Source organism: Mus musculus, chromosome 11, assembly GCF_000001635.26.
Source record: "Mus musculus strain C57BL/6J chromosome 11, GRCm38.p6 C57BL/6J".
NCBI lineage: Eukaryota > Metazoa > Chordata > Mammalia > Rodentia > Muridae > Mus > Mus musculus.
Genome location: NC_000077.6, coordinates 103,101,260 through 103,123,212, shown reverse-complemented (window position 1 = coordinate 103,123,212; position 21,953 = coordinate 103,101,260). Strand labels below are relative to the sequence as shown.

Sequence of the window (21,953 nt, the reverse complement as noted above, 5' to 3'; positions counted from 1 at the left end):
GATCAAACAAGCTACTGTTCTTGGTAGAGCCAGTAGCAACTGTCAGGCCTACAGCACCTGTAACCTAGGCTCACCTCCAGCATGTTGGGTAGCAGAGGATGGCCTTTAATTCCTGAGTTCCCTGCTTCCACATTCCAGATGCTGGGATTACAAGAGTTCATTGCCACATCCAAGAGAGTATCACCTTTTTTTTTTTTTTTTTTTTTTTTTGGTTTTTCGAGACAGGGTTTCTCTGTGTAGCTTTGGCTGTCCTGGCACTCACTTTGTAGACCAGGCTGGCCTCAAACTCAGAAATCTGCCTGCCTCTGCCTCCCGAGTGCTGGGATTAAAGGCATGTACACCACGCCCGGCTGAGAGTATCACTTTTTAAAAGATGTATTTGTATTAGTGTTTTGCCCAACATGTGTGTATGTATGTATTCCTGGAGCATGCCTGGTACCATGGATGTCCAAAGAAGGTATTAGATCCCCTGGAACTGGAGTTATAAATGGTTGTGAGCCATCATGTGGTATTGAGAAATAGGTCTTCTGCAAAAGCAACGACTCTTAAACTCTACCCCATCTCTCCAGCCCCCTGTATATCAGAGTTTTCCTGCAGCTATCTTTCCTTATTGACACGTTCATGTATATATGTGTGTGGCTGTGTGTATGTGTGGCGGGTGCACATAAACATGTGGAAACTAGAAGATAGCTTATGTGTCAGTCACTGTCCATTTTGTCTATTTTGTGCATGTTCTTAATGTGCACATGCATGTGGCATATATGTGGAGGCCAGAGGACACCTTCAGCCATTGTTCTTTGGAGCTATCTACCTTTTTTGTTTTGTGTTTTTGTTTTGTCTTGTTTTTTGAGATAGCATCTCATTATATCCCTAGCTAGCTGGCCTGGAATTCACTATGTAGACAAGATAGGTCTTGAACTCAAAACCATCTGCCTGCCTCTTCCTACTGTGTTCTGGGATTACAGCCATGTATCACCATGGCCAGGATCCTTCCCTCTTTCCTAAGATGGAGTCTCTCACTGGGACTTACATATTACACTAAACTGACTAGTCAGCCAGCCCCAGGGGTCCTCCCACCTCCCCAGGGCTGGAATTACAAGAGCAAGCCACCTGGCTTTTGTTATGTGGGCTCAGGGAGCAAACAAACTCGGTTCCTAAGCTTTCATGGCAAGCACTTTGCCATTTTAGCCATCTCCCCAGGCCGGTCTGCCTTTTATTATTTTCGAGACAGAGTCTCATGCAGTCAGGCTGGCCTAGAACCTGCTATGTAGTGGACAGTGACTTTTAATTTAGACAGGGTTTCTCTGGATAGCCCTGGCTGTCCTGAAACTCACTCTGTAGACCAGGCTGGCCTCGAACTCAGAAATCTGCCTGCCTCTGCCTCCCAAGTGCTGGGATCAAAGGCGTGCGCCACCATGCCCGGCTGACTTTTAATTTCTTTTTTTTTTTTTTTTCCATTTTTTATTAGGTATTTAGCTCATTTACATTTCCAATGCTATACCAAAAGTCCCCCATACCCACCCACCCCCACTCCCCTACCCACCCACTCCCCCTTTTTGGCCCTGGCGTTCCCCTGTACTGGGGCATATAAAGTTTGCGTGTCCAATGGGCCTCTCTTTCCAGTGATGGCCGACTAGGCCATCTTTTGATACATATGCAGCTAGAGTCAAGAGCTCCGGGGTACTGGTTAGTTCATAATGTTGTTCCACCTATAGGGTTGCAGATCCCTTTAGCTCCTTGGGTACTTTCTCTAGCCCCTCCATTGGGAGCCCTGTGATCCATCCATTAGCTGACTGTGAGCATCCACTTCTGTGTTTGCTAGGCCCCGGCATAGTCTCACAAGAGACAGCTACATCTGGATCCTTTCGATAAAATCTTGCTAGTATATGCAATGGTGTCAGCGTTTGGATGCTGATTATGGGGTGGATCCCTGGATATGGCAGTCTCTACATGGTCCATCCTTTCATCTCAGCTCCAAACTTTGTCTTTGTAACTCCTTCCATGGGTGTTTTGTTCCCAATTCTTTTTTTTTTTTAAATTTTTATTTTATTGATTTACTTATTATATGTAGGTACACTGTAGCTGACTTCAGATGCACCAGAAGAGGGCATCAGATCTCATTACCGATGGTTGTGAGCCACCATGTGGTTGCTGGGATTTGAACTTCGGACCTTCGGAAGAGCAGACAGGTGCTCTTACCCACTGAGCCATCTCACCAAGCCATCTCACCAGCACCTTGTTCCCAATTCTAAGGAGGGGCATAGTGTCCACACTTCAGTCTTCATTCTTCTTGAGTTTCATGTGTTCAGCAAGACTTTTAATTTCTAATCCTCCTGTTTCTACTTCCAGAGTGGTGGGGTTACAGGCTTGAGTACATGCCTGCCTTTTCAAACCCAGGAGTCAGCAAGAGGAAAACACTGCACCACTGAGCTGCATTTCCAGGCTACTAGTTAAGAAAACTATCTTTTTTTTTTTGGATCTTAATCAATCTTGAATTCTCTGCTTCCGTCCCCTAAAACTCTGAAATCAAAAACAGGATTCTGCCACTTAATAGTCTCTGTGTTTTTAAGTAACCCAAGTAGAGTTGTGTTTGCCTGTCCGAGTTAGTCTGGGAAGCGTTTCCTCATTCATAACCGTGCCCAGTACAAGACAGGGAGCAAACTGAAATGGCCCACTTGTCAGCCAGGGCTTCTGAGCAGCTGCTAAAATGTTTGGCAAAGGACTTGCATGAAAGGCTGGGGTGTGTGGGGAGGATCATTTGTCATCACAACCCTGTTACTACAGGCAACTCAGTGTCTACTCTACTGGAGTAGTCGTCTGTGTCTCAATCTAGAAAGTGTTCATAAGGAGAGTTTTGTGTTAATTTTAATCATTTCAACAACATAAATAGCAAAATGTTAGTGCCTTCGAAACACTCAAATTTGCATAACACAAGGTAAAGCAGAATAATTTAGAGTTACTTAAAATTGTAATTTGTGGTTTTTTTTTTTTTTTTCCGGTTTTCCGAGACAGGGTTTCTCTGTATAGCCCTGGCTGTCCTGGAACTCACTTTGTAGACCAGGCTGGCTTGAACTCAGAAATCCGCCTGCCTCTGCCTCTCCAGTGCTGGGATTAAAAGTGTGGGCCACCATGCCAGGCCAATTTGTGTAGTTTTAAAAACTAGACTTAATTTGCCTCTTCAAAGTAGAATGTACACCTTTATACACTTTTTTCCTAATGATGAATGCATCTAAGGTCTTCCCAAGGTGGGTTCTGGAAATGCCGTGTTTCTAATAATAGGAGGAATAGATTGTCTCTAGATAAACGTTTCTTAGGAAAACGATGTGAATTCAGAGTTTCTCCCTGCTGCATCCTATTGTGGAGCAGTCGCCATGAGACAGGGCTTTGCAAGGGAAAGACAGAGGGCACTGCTGCTGCTCTCCAGCAGACAGCCAACTTTCCAGGGCTGCTGTATGATGTCAGAGAATGAAAATCACGAGGAAAACAGTTTCAAAATAGACATTTAATGCAATCTTTAGATCAAAGAAAAGTTGATTTTACAGTTTCTGCAGGAGACCACCTGCCAGAATAGAACCAGCAAGCTTGGTTTTGAAGGTCCCAAGCCGTCCTCCTGGCACAGCTTTTCTTGATTATTGATTTGTAGCTGCATTCGTTCTTGATGTTCCAGTCAACTCCACTGTTACCATTTAGCTGGCAGGAAGGCTGAGAAGCCCCTGCCCTAAGGGGTTTTTAACCACCAAGGAATTTGACAACCTCCTGAGTTCTTGAACCCACTTGAATATATATAATATATTCAATATATATATATATATATTATATATATATATATTCACACAATTATGTGGGGCTTGTGGACCCCCAAGGCCCCCTATGGTTTTTAAGACTCCAAGTTACGGAGCCAGTTGTGCTAATAATTTTAGCAATATAATTGCCCTAAGGAAACACTGACACAGGTCAGGTGACAGGGTTGCATTAACTATACTGACATGAGAGAACTGTTGAGTTTACCATTTTGATTCTGTGATAAGGCCTAGTTCTCAGAGCCTCCCTGCATTTTCAAGAGCAGCCTAACCTAGGCAGCTGTCCAGGCAGCCCAGGAGATTGAGAATAGCTGCAGTACTGGAAACATGCAGGGTTTGTATTCATCATCTAAAGACCTCAGCCCGCTCCTGAGCCAGCTTTACTTGTAGAAAGGGGCATTTCAAATTTCAGTTGGATTCTAATGGAAAGGGCAGCTTTTCTTTCTTATTTTCAATAGAAAAAGTACTTAAGTGTCAGACATTGATGCTAAGTCCTTAGATCACTTAGCCATTTGAAGTCCAACATATCGCTAACATGTTTTCTCACAAGTTTATCTTGGCTATCTCTTGGATGTACTAAGAAAGCAAGTTTACCAGGAGCCTTACTTACCAAGGTAGGCAAACAGGAACTCCATTGGAATTTTGTGGGGTGGTTAGGACGGAAGCCAGGATTACTGAAAAATTGACTTGTGGAGATGAAATGAGGCTTTTCGTTATCTAACAATTGCCAAATCAGGCTTATACTTTTGTTAGCACTCTTTTGAACAGCCATCAAGGTGCGCAAGCTAAGCTGCTGCCTGTAGCCACTTTCTACTCCCCAGCATTAGGAAGCAGGCACAACATTGAGTACATTTTACCTGAACTGTATTTTGAAAATTTAAAAACCCATTGGTGGGGGTGGAGGGAACAAACTGAATTTCTTCTATTCAAGTATTTTTGCAAATAGATAAATTTAACAATCTTGGTACCCCACCTCAAAAGTGCAGTCACACAAACCAGCACGATTTTTAATCTCTAGAAATCACACTGAAACTGTTACATTTACAAACATTAAATTTATTATAACTAGAATGAATGTAATGGGTCTCAGATTTGGCCACCTTATAGCTCCGCTTAAGGAGGGGATTTTTTTTTTAAAACAGAAAAATGCATTATAACTTGGTCAGATTACTTGCACATTAAGAAACAACATCTAAGGAGGAAAACATGAAAAGCAACCCTTCAGTTTCACATAATTAAAGAACAGGAGAAAGCACACAAGCAACATCATAGCTAAATTTACCAAACCAAAGCCGGGGCGATTTTCTCTTCTGATTATGTGTCATAAAAAGGTCCGCTGTCTTATATACACATGTATATAATGTTACATTCCAGCACTGTAAAAAGTCCCCTTTGCCCCCTCCCCCCAAAAGTTTTCAGTCTAGTCGCCGAACTTGGAAAGAGGCGCTCGCTCCTGCTGCCGGTGCAGTTCGTTCTCGGTCAGCAGCTGGAGGTTCTCAGCGCGCAGCCGGTCCAGCTCTAGCTCGAGCTCCCGCACTCGCGCGTCGACGCCTCCCAGCCGCTTGCTTTCCAGCCGCAGCCGGTTATTTTCGTCCTCCTTGCGGGAGAGGCACTTCTCCAGCTCCAGGTACTCTTTGATGAGCTCCTGCTTGCTCATGTTCTGCAGGCTCTCGGCGTGGTACCGCTCGTACGTCTCCGAGAAGTCCCGCTGCAGAAACTCGCTGCCGTCCCCTCCCATGCCATCGCTGCCTCCGTCTTCCTCACCAGCTTCTTCCACAAAATCCTCATCGCTGGTGTCGTCGGATTTGGCGGCTGCCCGCTTGGGGTAAAGGCCGGTTTTGAGATCAGGCTCCTCCTGATCGTGGTCATCCATGAGGAACTGCGTGGTGTTATAGGGCGCAACTGGCTGGCCCTTGGCGAACATCTCGGCTCGAACCCGCGAAGCTCGCAGGCTCTGCTTCTCGTCGAACTTTTTCTTCTCCTCCCAAGTCAGCTTGTAGTAGGGCTTCCAATGCCGCTTCTTCTTTGAGGGGCGTCTCCGATGTTTTTTCTTGCCCAGCTGTCTCTGTTGCTGTCCCCATGGCTCCTCGCCTCCGGCGGCAGGAGCCTCCTGCTTGGTGGCCTCCGAGTCATGACCTGGCTGCACGAGGGACTCTGACATCGGCTCTCCCTCCGCCGACGGGGAGGCACCGCCAGTGGATAAGTCCTCCCCATTCTGGCCCTTCTCGCCCTTCTCCAGGGAGCTCAATTCTGGACAGGCATTCGTCTGCAATGGGGGCAGCTGGTGCTTCAGGCCCCCTTCTCCCTCCTGCCCTGGACGGCTACCGGACTGCAAGGACGCTCTCGATTGCCACCTACTGTCCTCCTTGGGCACCCGTTCCTCCGCGCTTGGGGGGCGCTCAGAGGTATGCTCTTCATGGACAACAGCAGCACCTGTACAGTTGCTAGTTTGAGGCTGGTGTTGATGTTCTGTCAAGAGTGGCTCGGCCATGGCTTAGTAGAGTTCTCTTCTGGAAGTTTGAGAAATTCTGGCTTAAGGAAAGAGGTTTTTCTTTCTTTTCAAAATATGTCCAACAAAGTCCTCTTCGGTCAGTAATTTCTGCAGTGACGCCTTCCGTCCGTCCTGTCAGCAAACTCCAATCGCAACTTGGAGTCCAGTCAATAAAGGGTTAAGCGCACACAAGCGTGGCCAACTAGCAGGTCCGGGGGTTCAGCAGCAGGCACCGTATGCAAATATGCAGAGGGGTGGGCTTCACGCCTCCCCGCCGAGTGCTCCCACAGACGAGGAGTTGGTGCGCAAGGAGAGGAGGTTTAAGTCCAATGGGTTAAACCCAACCCGAAAGGGTTAAAACTACCCGATGACGCTGCCTCGGAGGGGCCGAATCCACAAAGGGTTAAATCCCCTGCCGCAGAGCCCACAAGGGGTTAAAGTCCCAGAGCCGCCACCTCCCACTTCCACGGGTGTCGCTCCAACCCGAGCTCCCAGTTCCTCAGGCCGGGCCGGAGCCTTAGCCGAGGACAGACAAACTCATCTCCCCTCTGGCTCGATGCTCCGCTCAGTTCTCCTCCGCCTCCTCCTCTTTTCCTCCCTCCCTCCCTCCCCCTTCAGACAGCTCTTCTTCCGCCTCCTCCTCCGGCTTCCCCTCCCAACCTGACTTTCCACCTGCCAACTTCCAACTGCTGTCTCCAAGCCCTCGGCGCCTCTTATATATAGAAGCTTGTAAGCCCCGCCCATGCGCATGCGTAACGGAGTCCAGGTGTGGGGCAGCCGGGAGTCGTAGTTCCCTTCTTTCGGGCCCGCCGTCCTCGCGCGCCGTGCAACGTAGCCAATCATAGAATGCGTAGGGGGCGTCTCCCAGGCCGCCTTCTTCCATCGCTTAGCTCTCGCTGAAGAAACGTGAGCAGTCATTGGGCAAGAGTTATTCGTCTCTCCGAGGAAGGAAGACCAATTACAGAGGAGATGGGGCGGGTTCTGGACCATACCATTGTGCTTCAGGAATACAAGAAGATTCCATGACCTTTGGGAGCTTATACAGAATATTTTTATTAAAAGGTGCGTTTGAAAATCTACTGTCATATTCTGTTCTCAGCGGAAAGGTTCTGATGGCCATAAACCGTTTTCAACTTATGCAAAAATGGTCTGTCCCTAAAAAGTAGTCCCTAAAGTGTAAAAGAGGATTAAATTCTATAAAGAGAGCTGTTAGTCGTGATTACTGACATTGGATTCTTAAAATTACAATAATGTCTCTGAGGTAGGTGATGGGTTTCTTGGAGAGAGATAAGCGGAAGGATATTTTGGACAACTATTTATTAAAAAGACGAAAAGCGCATGAAGAAGTAAACAAATGAATTAAGAAGTGCCGCCTTAAAGGGACAGTGTGGTGGCCTGCCGAGCATCAGCTTCAGACTAGGCCTCAGGAACTGAGAGGGCGGGTTCGAGTCCTGAGTGACGTCGGTCCTCAGGCTATCCTGGAGGCCCTTAGGTGAGAGCAGCCACCCAGGCCAAGAGCTATCTCCGCACCAGAGGTGAAAGCAAAGTGGTCCTCCGCGGCCGAGCTCTCCGCCTGAGCCCGGATGGGAAGCGCGTGGTGAGGAGGAAGGACTCGCCCCGAACCTCGGCTTCTGCCGAAGAAAATGGCCTCCCGGGGTCGACTTGGCCTCTTCGCTTCCGATACCGCAAACCTTTCCCTAGCCAGGATACTCTGGAGAGATTGGGCCAATTGATGCGAAGTCTGTGTTGGGGAGGAACCCAAAAATCTATGCGTTCCCGAAAAAAGGGGGTGTCATCCACAGAGATGAGGTGTGTGTGTGTGTTGGGGGGAAGGCTTCGAGAAGGAAAGCTGAAGGCCTTCCCTGAAATGGGTGTGCTTGACCCAGGGCCGTAGGGTACATTGGGGGTGAAGTGGGGGTTCTACTCCCCCTTAAAAGGGATTCACATTCTTTTCCCCTACTAGAAGGACCCGAAAAACTCCCTTTAATCCCCTTGGCGTAATTGCCACTTCTCCCTTTGCCTGAGTACCCAGTGAGCCATTCTTCTTTTTCCTTACATTCCAGCCATAATGGAGTGAGATTCTACACATGAAACTATTTGACCAGCGCAGCCATGTGAGCGAGGTAGGGCAGGAGTTAGCCGCCATTTTAGCTATAGGAAAGCTCTGCGCCTTGGAGAAATCAAGTGACTTATCCAAGGTCACCTGACAACGAAGAGGCAGTTGTAACTAGAGCGGGTCTTCCTTGCGTCATCTAATACGGTTTTTCTGTCAAAAACACAAAAGCCAAGACCTGGAAAGCCAGCTCAGCAGTTAGTGAACGGGCTGCTCTTCAGAGGGCCTGAGATTGGCTCCCTGGGACTCACACGATGGCTCACAAATGTCTATAGCTGCAGATCCAGAGGAGCTGATATCCTCCATTGACAGCAGGCACATATGCTGTACACACATGCAGGAAAGAAAAAAAAAATCAGATATGTAAAAAAAAAAAATTAAAAACAAGACACAAAATCCTTTCTCCCACACTCCCTCAGTAAGTTTTTATTTCCAGTAAAAGCTTCAGCTCATTGCAAACTATTACAAATTGGCAGTCATTTGTTAGGACAAAAAAGATAAAAAGTTTTGGAGCTTCAAGTTGCCAGGACTGCACAATGAAGCCCGGCCACAGTGAGCCAAATGGCAATAAAGAAAATCCATGCAGCAACTTGCAATCAGACTGCTTGGGACTTGGAAATCTGTGTATTACGGAGCAATTGACTTGGAAGGAGCAGGAAGCACAATTTTGTTTTTGAGGCAAGGCCTCAGGATATAATATAGTCTTGCCTGAAATGCAGATCCTCCTGCCTCAGCACCACGGTAATAATTAGGTGCACATCACCTCCCAGGTTAAAAGTGTTTCATAAGTAAAAGGGTTTATGAACTTCAGAGTGCTGGGTGGGGCCGCAATCTAGTGTGAGACAGTCTCGAGGGGAAGCAAGTGAGAATGCCCTAAGGGGACATGCAGCTGTTTTGAAAATGACCATTCTAGCTTGTTTTCCATGCATTGCTAGAAACCTGGTCTGCCTGAAAAGCCTGTCTTTCTTCATTCATTACTTAGAACGCACCAGGAGACCAAGAACAAAGATGGAAAGGGGGCTCAAGGTATGGGAGATGGCTGCATAGTTAAGAGCATTTGTTCTCTAGAGGATCCAGGCTCCATCCCCAACATCCACGTGGCAGTTCACAAGTGTAACCCCAGTTCCTAAGGATCCCATGCTCTCTTCTGACCTCCACCAGCACCAGGCATGTGTGCTACAGAGTCATATATGCTCATACACATAAAATATATTTAAATGTCTTAAAAAATAAAGAGGAAAAGGAGTCTTTGCAGACAACTTGCTGCAAGAGTCAAAATGTCCATGCTTCAGATTTTAGAGGACTTGATTGAATACACACAGTCAGGAATATGGAAGTTATGGTTGAACCTAGACTAAGTTTACTAGAGAGGGCTAAGAGTAAGGTCTCATAATGGAAGGGGACATGCTCACCAAGGTCGTAGACTTCCAGAACTTATATGTTCCAAGTCCTAGCCCTTTGCCAAGTATTTTCTACCCTCCAAGCACTGTTAAACCGCTCGGCTGCCTTATGGTGCAGAAGTCGGTCCTGTTTCACAAACAAGTCAATCCAGATTCAGAACAGCTAATCTTTTAGTCCACACTTGCCGAGCCAGCAAGTGAGTTGTGAGGCCGACTTGACTTTTCCCTGCAGTCCTGGCTCCCGCTCGCTGCCCCGATGTCTGCCGACATCATAGGTTTTCCTGCTTCAGCCTTTTTGCTTGTGACGCTGAAGCTACAGAACCTGTGTAGTGAATGGTGTCTGTCTTTAGGGCTATCCTCCCTACTGTTAAAATCCCGGAGAGTGCCTGTATTTTCCAGTGAGGCACAAGGATGGCCAAACCCGGGGAGGTGGTCTGCCTCACAGGGTGTTAGGGAACTCAGAGGAATAAGTCTAAGGATCCCCACCCAGTACGGTCTCCTTTCCCCCAAAACAAGGAAGATCTTGGAGCCCAGGTGGTATCGGCTGCCAATAGCTAGCCCTCGGTGGCTCTGGGCACTCGTTAGGTGCTGGAGTGGGTAGTTTAAAAGCTGAATAGAGCAGCAGGACCAACACAGATTATCCCGTGGGAGGCCAAGGCCGCCTAGGCAGTTAACAAAAGTTCCAAGGCCAAGCAGCTTAAGAGGTCTGTGCAGGCACTGGGTCTACTACAATTAGGGGTCCAAGCAACGCAGAACCCTACGCCCACCCCTCAGGATAGAGGCTCAAAGTGGGTGGGCTTTGGCCTCTAGAAATTTCTTTGGGAAGAACGGCGATCTTGATAGGGAGCAACAACCAAGACTTAAGGGCTTGGGAAGAGGCAAAGGCATTTGGAGCCTAGCACTGGGTACCCCGTCCTTAGTGCGTTGTGCAGAGTTAGGTCAGCAGTCCTCCCGCTGGGGCGGGGCTGACCAACGCCCCGATTCCCTGCAAGAACTCCAGACCTCCAAGCCCCGGAGCGTCCCCCAGGGTGCTCCCTGACCCCAGTCTGAGGCCTGTTTTCTCCAGGTTCCTTTGGGGAGGAGGGAAGATATTCCTTATAAGGAAGTCCTAGTCTCTGCAGGGGATTTGGGGAGGGAGTGGGACCGGACTTGTGACAGGCGCAACCCGCCCGCTTCCAGCTCTTTCCACGGGTTCCCAGACAGCAGACTGAGGTTTTCTTTTGTTTAATGAAGCGTTCAATTGCACGTGAATCTTCAGTGAAGTCCTGAGCGCGATGTGTACTTGTGCGTGTGTACACGGCATCCCAGCCCCCAAGCGTACACACTCCTCCCATTCCTCCCCACTCCTGCGGGGCTCCGGTCTTTCCTGCAACCAACCTTCCAGCCAATCAGTCTTCAGGCCAGGTCCAAGTCCCAACTTGCCCAAGAGCTGAGCCTCGGCAGGGAGCCGAGTCGTCGGGAGCAAAGTCAGGTGACCCAGAGAGTGGGGCCGGCTCACCGCCAACCCCAAAGTTAGGATGTGCACCATGACTGCTTTGGGAACTGCTTTTGGGGCGTAGGTGTGAGCTGCAGGGAAAGATGGGTCTTATGGGAGCCCCCATTAAAGGAGGGAGTGCCAGGGTTTACGAGGGTGGGAGGAGGAATTTCTAAAGTTGTTTTTCTAAACCTAGGGAGGCTCAGGGCACAGCAGGACCTTTCGGGGACTCATCATAGTCTTCTCAGTTGCTAGAGAGACCCCGTCCTTGAGTCACCTCTTCTGGGTCCGAAACTGTCGGAAGAGCCACTGGACAACGAAGGGCCACAGGATAAAGAAGAGCAGCGTGGGAACGGAGAGCCCTAGGGGCCAAGGCCGAGTCCTGGGCGACCTCTGCTGCCAAGAGGGAAGGAATCAGAACCCGGCTCAGGTGCAGTATGTCCTAGTAGCCTGCTTCCAGTTACTGGGCCTGGCCTCCCTGAGACTAGGAAGGACCTACCCTACCTCTGCACCACTGGCCTGAAGCACACCCCTCAATTCTCTCTCACACACAGTCCAATCCCACTTGATAGGTGAGGCTGTAGGAAGAGACTAGCTTCCAAGCCAGCTCCTCCAGGCGGCAAAGGAGGCACCCCGCGAGTAGTACTAAAGACCTGTATTGTAAAACACATATCACATATTTCAAACAAGGATGGGGTACTCTGGCAAATATCTATTCTAGAAGGAGTCAGGACTCCTGGGAGGAGTTCCTGATTCTAAGGTTGGGGCAGGGAAGATGGGGCAATCAATGTTCGACATCTTGTACTAAAAAACCAGGAAGCCCCTAAACTAAGGGTCTTGGAAGGATCTCCAAAGTTGTGATAATGTAGTACAAAAAAAGGGAGGGGGCTGCCATATAAATCCGATTGCCTGAGTTCAGTCCCAGTCCTTATTTACAGGTAAGGGAGCACCACAGATGTCCTCTGACACAGACAGACACACACACACATAGCAGCAGCACACGGTGGGGGTCTGTAACTCCACTGGATGAGCCAGCCACCTCGAGGCCAGCACTGCTCAAACATGGTGCATGACATACAAGTAAACAAAATGCCCATGCCCATAAAATAAACATGAAAGACAAATCGAAGGGCAGAGTTGGGGCTGGAGAGATGGCTCAGGGGTTAAGAGCACTGGCTGTTCTTCCAGAGGTCCTGAGTTCAATTCCCAGACACCACATGGTGGCTCACAACCATCTGTAATGGCATCCAATGCCCTCTTCCACTGTGTCAGTTACAGTGTACTCATATACATTAAATAATAATTAAAAAAAGATGGGTCTTTAAATTTTAGGAGTCTGTGGTGATAAAAACAAACAAATCCCACCAACTAGAAATGATACCATACAGGAGGCTTTCTACTCCATTCCCTATAACATGGAGGGGTGAGGTTCGAGACAGGGTTTCTCTATATAGCCCTGGCTGTCCTGGAACTCACTCTGTACACCAGGCTGGCCTTGAACTCAGAAATCTGCCTGCCTCTGCCTCCCAGGTGCTGGGATTAAAGGCGTGTGCCACCGCTGCCCAGCACACAGCACCTACATGGTAATCCCCAGCCACCCATAACTCCAATTCCAGGGGTCATATAGACATAAAATAAATACATTTAAACAAATAAAATAAACAGGCTAGGAATGCAGCTCAAAGGTGGAGCACCTCCTAGCATGTCGATGCCCCAAGTTCCATACCAGCACTGTAAAAACAAAAACTAAAACCAAAAAAGCAAAAAACAATAAAAGGTAAAGAAGGTGGCCTTGCCTGTAATCCCAGCACTCAGGAGACTGAGGCAGGAGGGTTGCAGGTTAATTCCAAGGCTAGAGTCTGGCATACATATCAGGACCCTGTCTCAAAAAGAGATTTTTTTTTTTTTGTTTCTTGTTTTTTTGTTTTTTGAGACAGGGCTTCTCTGTATAGCCCTGGCTGTCCTGGAACTCACTTTGTAGACCAGGCTGGCCTCGAACTCAGAGATCCACCTGCCTCTGCCTCCCGAGTGCTGGGATTAAAGGCGTGCACCACCACGCCCGGCTTCAAAAAGAGAATTTAAAAACCAACAGATTTTGCTCTCACTAAATCACTGTCCAGGCCGCTGCGATCAGTCGTTGCCAAACACCTTACGGCTCAGTTGATGAGTGACATTCTCTCCCTGGCTTCATAGAGTTGGGGCCACACTGTCACCCTTGCATCAGGTACACTCACTAGTGGTAGAAGGCCAGATGCTACCTGTCCCCTGAGTGCCCCAATATTATAAACATTACTCTGATGTGGTTTGTTGTTTTTTCTTTGTAAAACAATATCAGCTTTATTTATGTGTGTGTGCATGTGTATGTGTGGGTGGGTGGTCATGTGTGTGTGTGTGTGTGTGTGTGATATGTGTATGTGTGTGTGTGTGATGTGTGTAGATGCCTATCAAGGACTGATTCTCTGGAGCTGAAGTCCCAGGCATTTCTGAGCTGTCTGACATGGGTGCCAGGAAGTGAACCTGGGGCCTCTTGATGAAGAGGAAGCATTCTTAATAGCTGATCCATCTTTCCAACCTCTGGAGTTCTGTTTTTATTTTATTAAGACAGGGTCTTACTTTGTAGCTCAGCTAGCCTGGGAACTCACAGCAAACCTCCTGTCTCAGCCTCCCAAGTACTGGGATTACAAGTCTAAACTACACTAAGTGGCAAAGGGAAGGGATTAGAAACAAGGCAAACCACCGTAAGTCCAAGACGAGCCTGGTCTACTTGGCAAATCCCAGGCCAGCCGGAGCTACACAATGAGACCCTGTCTCAAACAAACAAAAAACAAAACCAAACCCCAAGGGCTAGATAGATGTCTCACTTAGGAGCGCTTGCTGCTTTTGCGGAGGAGCCGGATCTCAAGGTGGCAGCTCACAGCTGTCTTTGATTCCAGGGGAACTGACCTCTGAGGACACCAGACACCAGGCATGCAAGTGGTGCACATACACACATGCAGGCCAAACACCCAAACACATTAAATAAAAAGTCCAGATAAATAAAGAAAATACTAAAACCAAACACAAGAGTAAGCTACAGGGCTGGCGAGATGGCTCAGTGGTTAAGAGCGCCGACTGCTCTTCTGAAGGTCCTGAGTTCAAATCCCAGCAACCTCATGCTGGCTCACAACCATCCTTAACGAAATCTGATGTCCTCTTCTGGAGTGTCTGAGGACAGCTACAGTGTACTTATATATAATAAATAAATAAATAAATAAATAAATAAATAAATAAATAAATCTTAAAAAAAAAAAAAAGGGTAAGCTACCATAGCTGGCCTCTGATGGAACCCTGCCCAGAATGTATACCTGGGTATGAAACCATGCTTTGTATCTTACACTCAGTGCCCAGGAAACACAACATACAAAGATGTCATACATACATGATTAGACCCCAAAAGGTAGAACATTCTATATGTTCCTGTGCCGGACTAATTCAGCTGAGGGAGAAGTTAGATGAAGAGCCAGATGTCCTGGGTTTGACATCTGCCCCCAGCACAGCCAACAACAGTAATGATGATGGTGAACTAGGGACAGTGTGATGATCCCAGACTGGATAACAACAGCTAGAAAAGGTTGTTCCAGGACAACTAGGAAAATCTGAAATTGACTTGCATATGTGATATTAAATGTAATAAAATGTATTCAGAGTGGAATGTAAATATAAGCATTATGATGCTTACAATTTAGGGGTTTGTTTTGTTTTGTTTTTGGCTAGCCTGGGACTCACATTGTAGCTTAGGCTAGCCTCAAATATCATGGATCTTCCTGCCTCTGTGTCCAGAGTATTAGGATTATAGTATGAGTATAGCTGAGATGGCTCAGCGGTTAAGAGCACTGACTGCTCTTCTGAAGGTCCTGAGTTCAATTCCCAGCAACCACATGGTGGCTCACAACCATCCGTAGTGAGATCTGGCACCCTCTTCTGAAGACAGCTACAGTGTACTTACATATAATAAATAAATAAATCTTTAAAAAAAATGCCTAAAATCTGTGAGATGGGTCTGCAAGAAAGGGTACTTGCAGCCAAGCTTGGTGCCCAAGTTTTTTGTTTGTTTGTTTGTTTTGATTTTTGGTTTTTTTTTTTTTGAGACAGGCTTTCTCTGTATAGCCCTGGCTATCCTGGAACTCACTTTGTAGACCAGGCTGGCCTCGAACTCAGAAATCCACCTGCCTCTGCCTCCCGAGTGCTGGGATTAAAGGCAGTGCCCCAAGTTTTAATCTTAAGGACTCATGTGTCAGAAGGAGAGACGCAATTGTCCTGTGACTTGCACATGTGTGTGTGCATGCATGTACATGTATACACACACACACACACACACACACACACACACACACACACACACACACCACCCTGCCCCCTATTTTAGCCAGGACTGATGTCACTGGCCTGTGATTTCAGTTACTTAGTAATGCTGGGTTTAAACTCCCTCCCCCCTTTGGTGGGGTCAGAGATTGAGTCAAGAGCCGTATGCTTCCTAGGGAAATGCCCTATTGCTGAACTATACCCCCAGCCCAAGCCCAGATATTTTATAATCTATAAAACAGATTATAATTTCAACTGGGCAATTTAGTAAGACCTTGTCTCAAACAGAAAGACGGGGCTGACTATCCTTCCTTGATTAGGAATCCCTAGTATTGGGGTGGAGGTGGGGGTAGGGAATCCTTTGCATTTCAAGTGGGTAAAAGGTAAAGGGGGGGGGGATCGTTGAAGAATGCTCTGAGGGGAAAGGTGGCAGTGTTGAAATCCTTGTCACCAGGGCTCAGATCCACCATACCCAGTGGGTTAAAGAGTCACACCAGGGATCCCCAAGTAGAGCAGCTAGGCCCATTCCTGGTATAACCACACCAGGCTTCTCTCTAGGGTGGGCACCAGCTGACTTGGGGCCACCTGTGCTCCATCCCTTGCTGTTTAGCCGTCATAGAGATAGCAAGAGAGCCCATTTGAGGAGACCACTGGGTACTGGGCACCATGAAAGCAGTTCAGGAAAGGTCTTCCATGTTATGTGCCCTCTGGTAAGCTAACTTCTCACACCTCTGTTTCCCCTTCTGTGAGAGGGAAATAAAGCCAGGTGTGGTGGTGGACACCTATAATCCCAGCGCTTGGGAGGCTGGGGCTAGAAGATTATACATTTTAAGCCTTTGTCTTGCCACAAGCAAATAGACAAAAGCCAAGCCTGTAGGCCACACGGGGGTGGGGGGAGGAGAAAAGGAATGAAGGGAGGTGGAAGGGGTGGGGTGGGTGGGAGAGAATATCAGCAAATTAGTAGCAAGCCAGTAGGCGGCCAGGCAGAGAGGGATTGGTCCTCCACTCCTAGCATGCCCTTCCCACACTCCCTCAGGGCGTAAACACTCCCACTGGGTGGCTTTAACCCCACCCAGCACTTTTCGGGCAGAGGCAGAAGGATCTCTGAGTTCAAAGCCAACCTGGTCTACAAAGGGAGCTCCAGGCCAGCCAAGGCTACACAGAGAAACCCTGTCTTGGAAAAAAAAAACTAATTAATTAATTACAGTAATTAATTAATTAAAATAGAGGTCTCACTATTCTCTGCACAAAGCAGTGGACAGTTGGGAGTCACGGGGCCCAAGCCAGAAGCAGCTGGCTGAGGAACCAAGAGTAGACTTCTGAGGTAATCTCCACTCTTGACATGAAGGAAGGACTCACCTGCTTGAGTGGCTGGGGCTTGCTCTCCAGGCTCTGTAGCCTCCTGTGAACGTCCTTCATGCTTTCCTGCATGGCCCGGACTGTCCCCACCAGCCATGTGTCCAACTCCTGTGGGCCTATCAGGCCGCCTCCCAACCCCTCTGTGGAGCACAGAAACACAGGGAAAGGACTCAGGAGTCAAGATGCACGATCTGGGGCAGCTCCAGCGAGGGTAAAAATGCCCTTTTCCCACCCCGCACTGGGACCTTGAGCAGGCCTGGCACAGGACAGTAAGCAGGCATTGGAGTGTGGCCACTGGGTGTGTGGCTGTGTGACTCTGGGCAAACCATTCATCTCTCTGGCCTTGTCTTAGCTCCTAAAGATGGTGTCTTCCTCACACCCTATCTGCTCAGAGGAACTACTTAGGAAAGGTACCCCTTTGGAGATTTAGCACACAATAAGTTCTAGACAAGCACAAGGCAAACAGAGCTAGCTCACTGTCTTCCCCTGAGAATTCCAAATGGCAGGCAGAGAGAAAGAGCAACTTCCCAGTGCCATATACCCGTCTACAAGTCGCCTGGCTTCGCTGAGGGTGCAGAGGCCAGCGATCTCAGGAAGTGCCAGCACTGGAATTTTGCTCCAGGCAGGCATTTGGCTGCTGGGTAGCCCTCCCGGGCTGCTCTCCAGCGGCCCCATTCGACTTTAACCTTTGTCCTGACTGGGAGCCCAGGGAAAGCCTAGGGTCCTAAGAACGAGGTCAGGGTAGGAAGCTCTCACCCTTCTCCCCAGTGGACTCGGGGCTGCTCCTGGTGGTCAGCTCTCTGCCAGCTGCTTCCTTCTGCTCTGCCCAAACCTGCTGAGCTGAGGAGTCCCAGATCCCAGGGGGGAGGTGGCACAACTCGGGCTCAGCAGCAACGGGGGACAAGACAGGCAGTCTCACCAACTCTGGCTCTAGCTGTTCCACGGAGTCACAGAAAACCTCCAGGTCCAGGTCTCTGGGTGGCCGGGACTCTGGAAGAGAGAAAAGGAAAGGAAGGCTTGTAGGAAGGACAGCTGCACTTGGGGCTGGCGGGGCAGGGGGGGGGGCACTCCCTGCCTTTGGGAGGAGGGGGGAGAGTGGGCCACCGAGTACCAAGTCCTTCCTCAGGAGACCCAGAGTTCTTCCATAGCAGGTACGATGGGACCAAGATATGAGACCCTGCAGAGAGTCTCAGAGCTTCCCCTTGGCCTCTGAGAGCACAGGAAGTCTCAGTGTCCCTGGGCATGCGATACGAAGGGGACAGCATGGCATCCAGCTTCTCCTCCCCTGCAAGTGTCCCTTCCCAGTCTAGGTATGGTCCTGTATCCCTCCCGCTCAGCAGCAAACCTGGACTTGGAGGCACTGGCTCCTTGGGGACACAAGAAGGCTCTGGAGCCGCCTGATCCTCTCTCTGCACCAACGGCTCCTTCCAACCTGTCAAGACACAGCACTCAGACTCAAAGGTGGGGCAGGGAAGAAGCTGGCATCTTCCAGTGAGAGAAAGTCCCTTGTCCCCATTAGTCATGCATACTGGCTGATAACAGGGGCACCGACTCAGGTCCGCACAGAAACCACACCTACAGCTCTTGGTTCCTGCTGCCCTACAGCTGACAACCACCCAACAGCCTAGACCCGAGACAGTTCACTCTATTGTTATCAGGGCTCCCATTCTGGAGATCTGACCTGTGGCCCTTCTCAAGAAGGTTTCTGGGGGCCTCGGCATGTCAGGGATCACCTGGTACAGGGGCTCGAAATAACCAAACATATCCTCTGCCACCTCGCCCAGGGGCACTGTGTCGATCACCTGTGCAGGAAGGGGTTCTAATGGAGCAAGCTGGTCCCGCCCGTTACCACCCACAAACCCCCTCTCCAGCTTTGCCCCGAACTACCTCCTTTCCATACACTTCCACCTCGTATCAGTCAGGATCAAACAGAATTGGGGGTTAAGGGCAACAGAAAAGGGATTTCCAAAAAAAAATCAATGGATAGAAAACATGGAAGCACATCCCTGGAAGACTGAGGGGCAAGCCACCCTTAGGGACAGAGCACCACAGCCCTCACTACCTTCTGTGCCACCAGCTTCATCTCAGAGATGTAGGCAGACATGGCTTCCTCCCTGCTCATCTTGCCTGTTCCAGGCATCCCTAGGAGGCAGAGGTCCATGAGAAGTCTGGGTGACAGATGAGGCATTTGTACCCTGCAGGAGGGGAGCTCACCACTTGTAACGTCCAATGGGGTCCCAGAACCCAGGCCGGGGGACCAGGCAGGGCCCCATGGTAGCCTGCTTGTAGTAGCTGTAGAATCGCAGCATCTCTTCATAGGAGGGGCGGTAAGAGCCTGAGCAGAGGGTTGGGAAGGGGAGGGTACCTCATCAGCCCCAGGTCCAAAAGGGAGGAGGCTGCACCTTGGAAGGGCAAAGGTGGCCCCGGATTTCACTCATAGCATCTAAGACAGGAAGCAGAGGGGACCCCACCACAGCCTAGGGAGGAACTTGTTTGTCAACATTTGCAGGGTACAGGCCCAGTTTCATCTCATCTCGGGGTCGGAGCCCAACCATCGTGAACCCTAAAATGCTGATCTGTACAGGCTCACCATTCTTAGGCAGGTTCTGAATGACGCTGACTGCTGCCTGGAACTGTTTTTGACAGTCGGGCTCTTCCTTCTCGGTACCCATGCTGCTTCGAGCTCTGGAGCCCTACTTTGAAGCGACTCTGCAAGAGTGAGTGTCAATGTGACCAGGCTTCATGGTCCACGGTGGCATCCTAAGTAAGCCACCGGACCGGTTCCCAGAGGGGCAAACTTAGTCCTAAGAACGGATCGCTATCCCAGGAGGCCAGAAGTTGAGCTGAGAAGGCTCCTTCTCCTACCTCAAGGCAGCGCCAATGAGGCCAGGGTGGCGAGGACCACCAACTTGGCCATGAGTGGGAGGGGAGGCAGGTGGCAAGGGTCTCAGAGCCACGTACGTCCCCGGATGCACCTCTCTAGACACCCATTTCCAATTCCTGAACAGGCGAATCAGCGAACGAGGAGGAGTCAGGATGGGACGAACAGCCTTCAACCCTGGCTCCCCGCGCCCCAGCCTCTCACTCACCCCTAGGCGCCCACTGCCAGGACACCAGGGTCCTCTTCTCATCACTCACCAGAGGCTTCCGATTGACCTCTTGTTCCAGAGGGGCAGGGATAGGGCGGGATACAGAGCTAGGAGAAAAGCCAACCAGAGGCACCGTTTCGTATTGGTCTTTTATACCCTAACCAGTAAGGAAGGCTCTTTCAAGATTATGCAAATAATGCTATCCTGCCTCGCCCAGCCAGGCGGGGCTAATTTATGGGTGGCACTCCGCACCGCGCGACAGCCCGAGGCGGGCTGCAGCGCCTCCCGGTGGACACACTGATGGTCGCAGAGTCCTCGCGCCCCCTGGTGGAAACCCACGGGAGTGGGTTGATTGATGCGGGCTCCGCCTGTCCGAGGCACCTCGACTCAGCTCTTGGAACACGTCTACGCTGGCAATAGAGGAGAGTCCTGGAGCCCGGCGTTCCGCAGAAAGGACACTGGAGCTGAGTTTTGGAAAAAGTAAGAGTGAACCAGAAAAATAACAACAAAAAAAAGGAACACTCCTGGAAGGAATCAAGAGATCAAGCAGAGGCGAAGGTTTGACAAATAGTAAGCAAATTTAAGATCGCAGTGGTGATGGGGACTTAAGCTAGTATGAAGAATTGTCGGGACTTGGATAAATGAGGAAAGAATACAGCGGGACAAGTAGATGGAGATTCTAGGACCCGAAACTCGCTACTTTTAGCGTGGGAAGCCTGGCTGTAGGTCGCGTCCAAGTGACAATATTCGACCAGCTCGCTGCCCCTATCCAAAGCTCGTGCTTGAAAGCCACATGCACACTCCACCCTTTCGCATTCACAAGGGTACGTCTAACACTACACCGGCACCCGTACAAGGAGGTTTTCCTTGGCTGACGTCATCAACACCTTGGCAGAGTGTTGTGCAGATCCCTTGACCAAGGATGGAGTGTCGCTCTGGGGTACCAAGCTTCTGGAACTCTAAACTTAGTCTCATCTTAGTCTTCAGATCGGTTGGCCGCAAGGCATCCACCTTTGAGGACTGGCTATTGGCCCCGAGCCCGGAGATTAATTCATGACGTCACTGCCCGAGCCTCTCGTCCCCATTCCTGCGCAGCTCTGCTTCAGAATTCTATGGGTTTCCTCCGTACTAGGACCCTGTGGCCCGGGACGATCTCCTATAGATCTGTCCCTTGTCTGGCTCCCTAAGGGACCCGGCTAAGGTGGATGGACTAGGGTCCTGAGTTCCCAGAAAAAATGTGTCTGCGCCGGAGGACAAACCTATCCCTCCGGGAAATTCAATTCCCTTCAACAGGGACTCTGGCCAATGGTAGAAAGGAGATCCGGGGACCTCTAAGGAAATGGAAAGACCGACTCACTAGTAGGGGCGAACGCGTAGACACCAGGGCGCGCAGCTCCAGGCCTGGGGTCCCGCAGGCGCCTCGCACCGCCTAAGTTCGGCCTCGCTCCGCCCACCTCCACCTCGTCCCTCCCTCTCTCCCTCCTCCCGAGGTCTCCTCCTCCTGACTCCTAGGGCGCCGCTAAGTTTCTTAGCTCCGGACCGCGCCGCGGGCTGTGTTCCCGTTGCCCGGTTCTCACGCACAGATCCCGGGCCTGGCCCTGGGCCCTTCGAGACCATGCTGTGCGGTGGCTGGAAAAGGAGTCGCCGCTCGCCGGAGGAATCCCGGGTGTCCGCCCAGGTCGCAGCGCCCCTCGCGTTCCCGCCCTCGCCCGCGTCGTCGGACAGCAGCACCAAAAGGCCTGGGCTACGGGCACTGAAGAAGATGGGTCAGTGACACACAAGGATGGGTCCGGGTGGGCGCGCACTGTCTCTAGGGACAACCTGGACGGAGCGGGGTGTACGGGCCACCTGGTTTGCCAGGGTGCTTGGAATTGGGGAGGATCTGA

The 21,953-nt window shown here is 49.9% G+C and overlaps 3 protein-coding genes across 4 annotated transcripts in view; 1 reads left to right on the top strand and 2 right to left on the bottom strand.

Annotated features, from left to right (window-relative positions):
• Positions 1-3,487: 3,487 nt before the first annotated feature.
• Hexim1 (hexamethylene bis-acetamide inducible 1) lies at positions 3,488-6,888 on the bottom strand. The gene has a single exon (NM_138753.2). The coding sequence runs from the start codon at positions 6,289-6,291 to the stop codon at positions 5,221-5,223; it is 1,071 nt and encodes a 356-aa protein (NP_620092.1). The 5' UTR covers positions 6,292-6,888; the 3' UTR covers positions 3,488-5,220.
• Positions 6,889-11,013: 4,125 nt separating this feature from the next.
• On the bottom strand, positions 11,014-21,525 carry Acbd4 (acyl-Coenzyme A binding domain containing 4). Its single transcript, NM_025988.2, is given in 11 exon segments — positions 11,014-11,671; positions 16,979-17,118; positions 17,735-17,968; positions 18,324-18,410; positions 18,660-18,780; positions 19,041-19,105; positions 19,107-19,120; positions 19,193-19,313; positions 19,569-19,687; positions 20,117-20,531; positions 21,425-21,525. Coding segments are annotated over 9 exon segments (984 nt in total). The 5' UTR covers positions 19,651-19,687; positions 20,117-20,531; positions 21,425-21,525; the 3' UTR covers positions 11,014-11,551.
• Plcd3 (phospholipase C, delta 3) overlaps positions 21,503-21,953 on the top strand; it is a 31,415-nt gene continuing 30,964 nt past the window's right edge. Inside the window, exon 1 of one of the 2 annotated variants that reach the window (XM_006534308.3) lies at positions 21,503-21,833. In XM_006534308.3, coding sequence (XP_006534371.1) covers positions 21,683-21,833 — 151 coding nt within the window. In that variant the 5' untranslated portion in view covers positions 21,503-21,682. The remainder of the gene's footprint in view (positions 21,834-21,953) is intronic. The other variant, NM_152813.3, reaches the window with a different exon arrangement.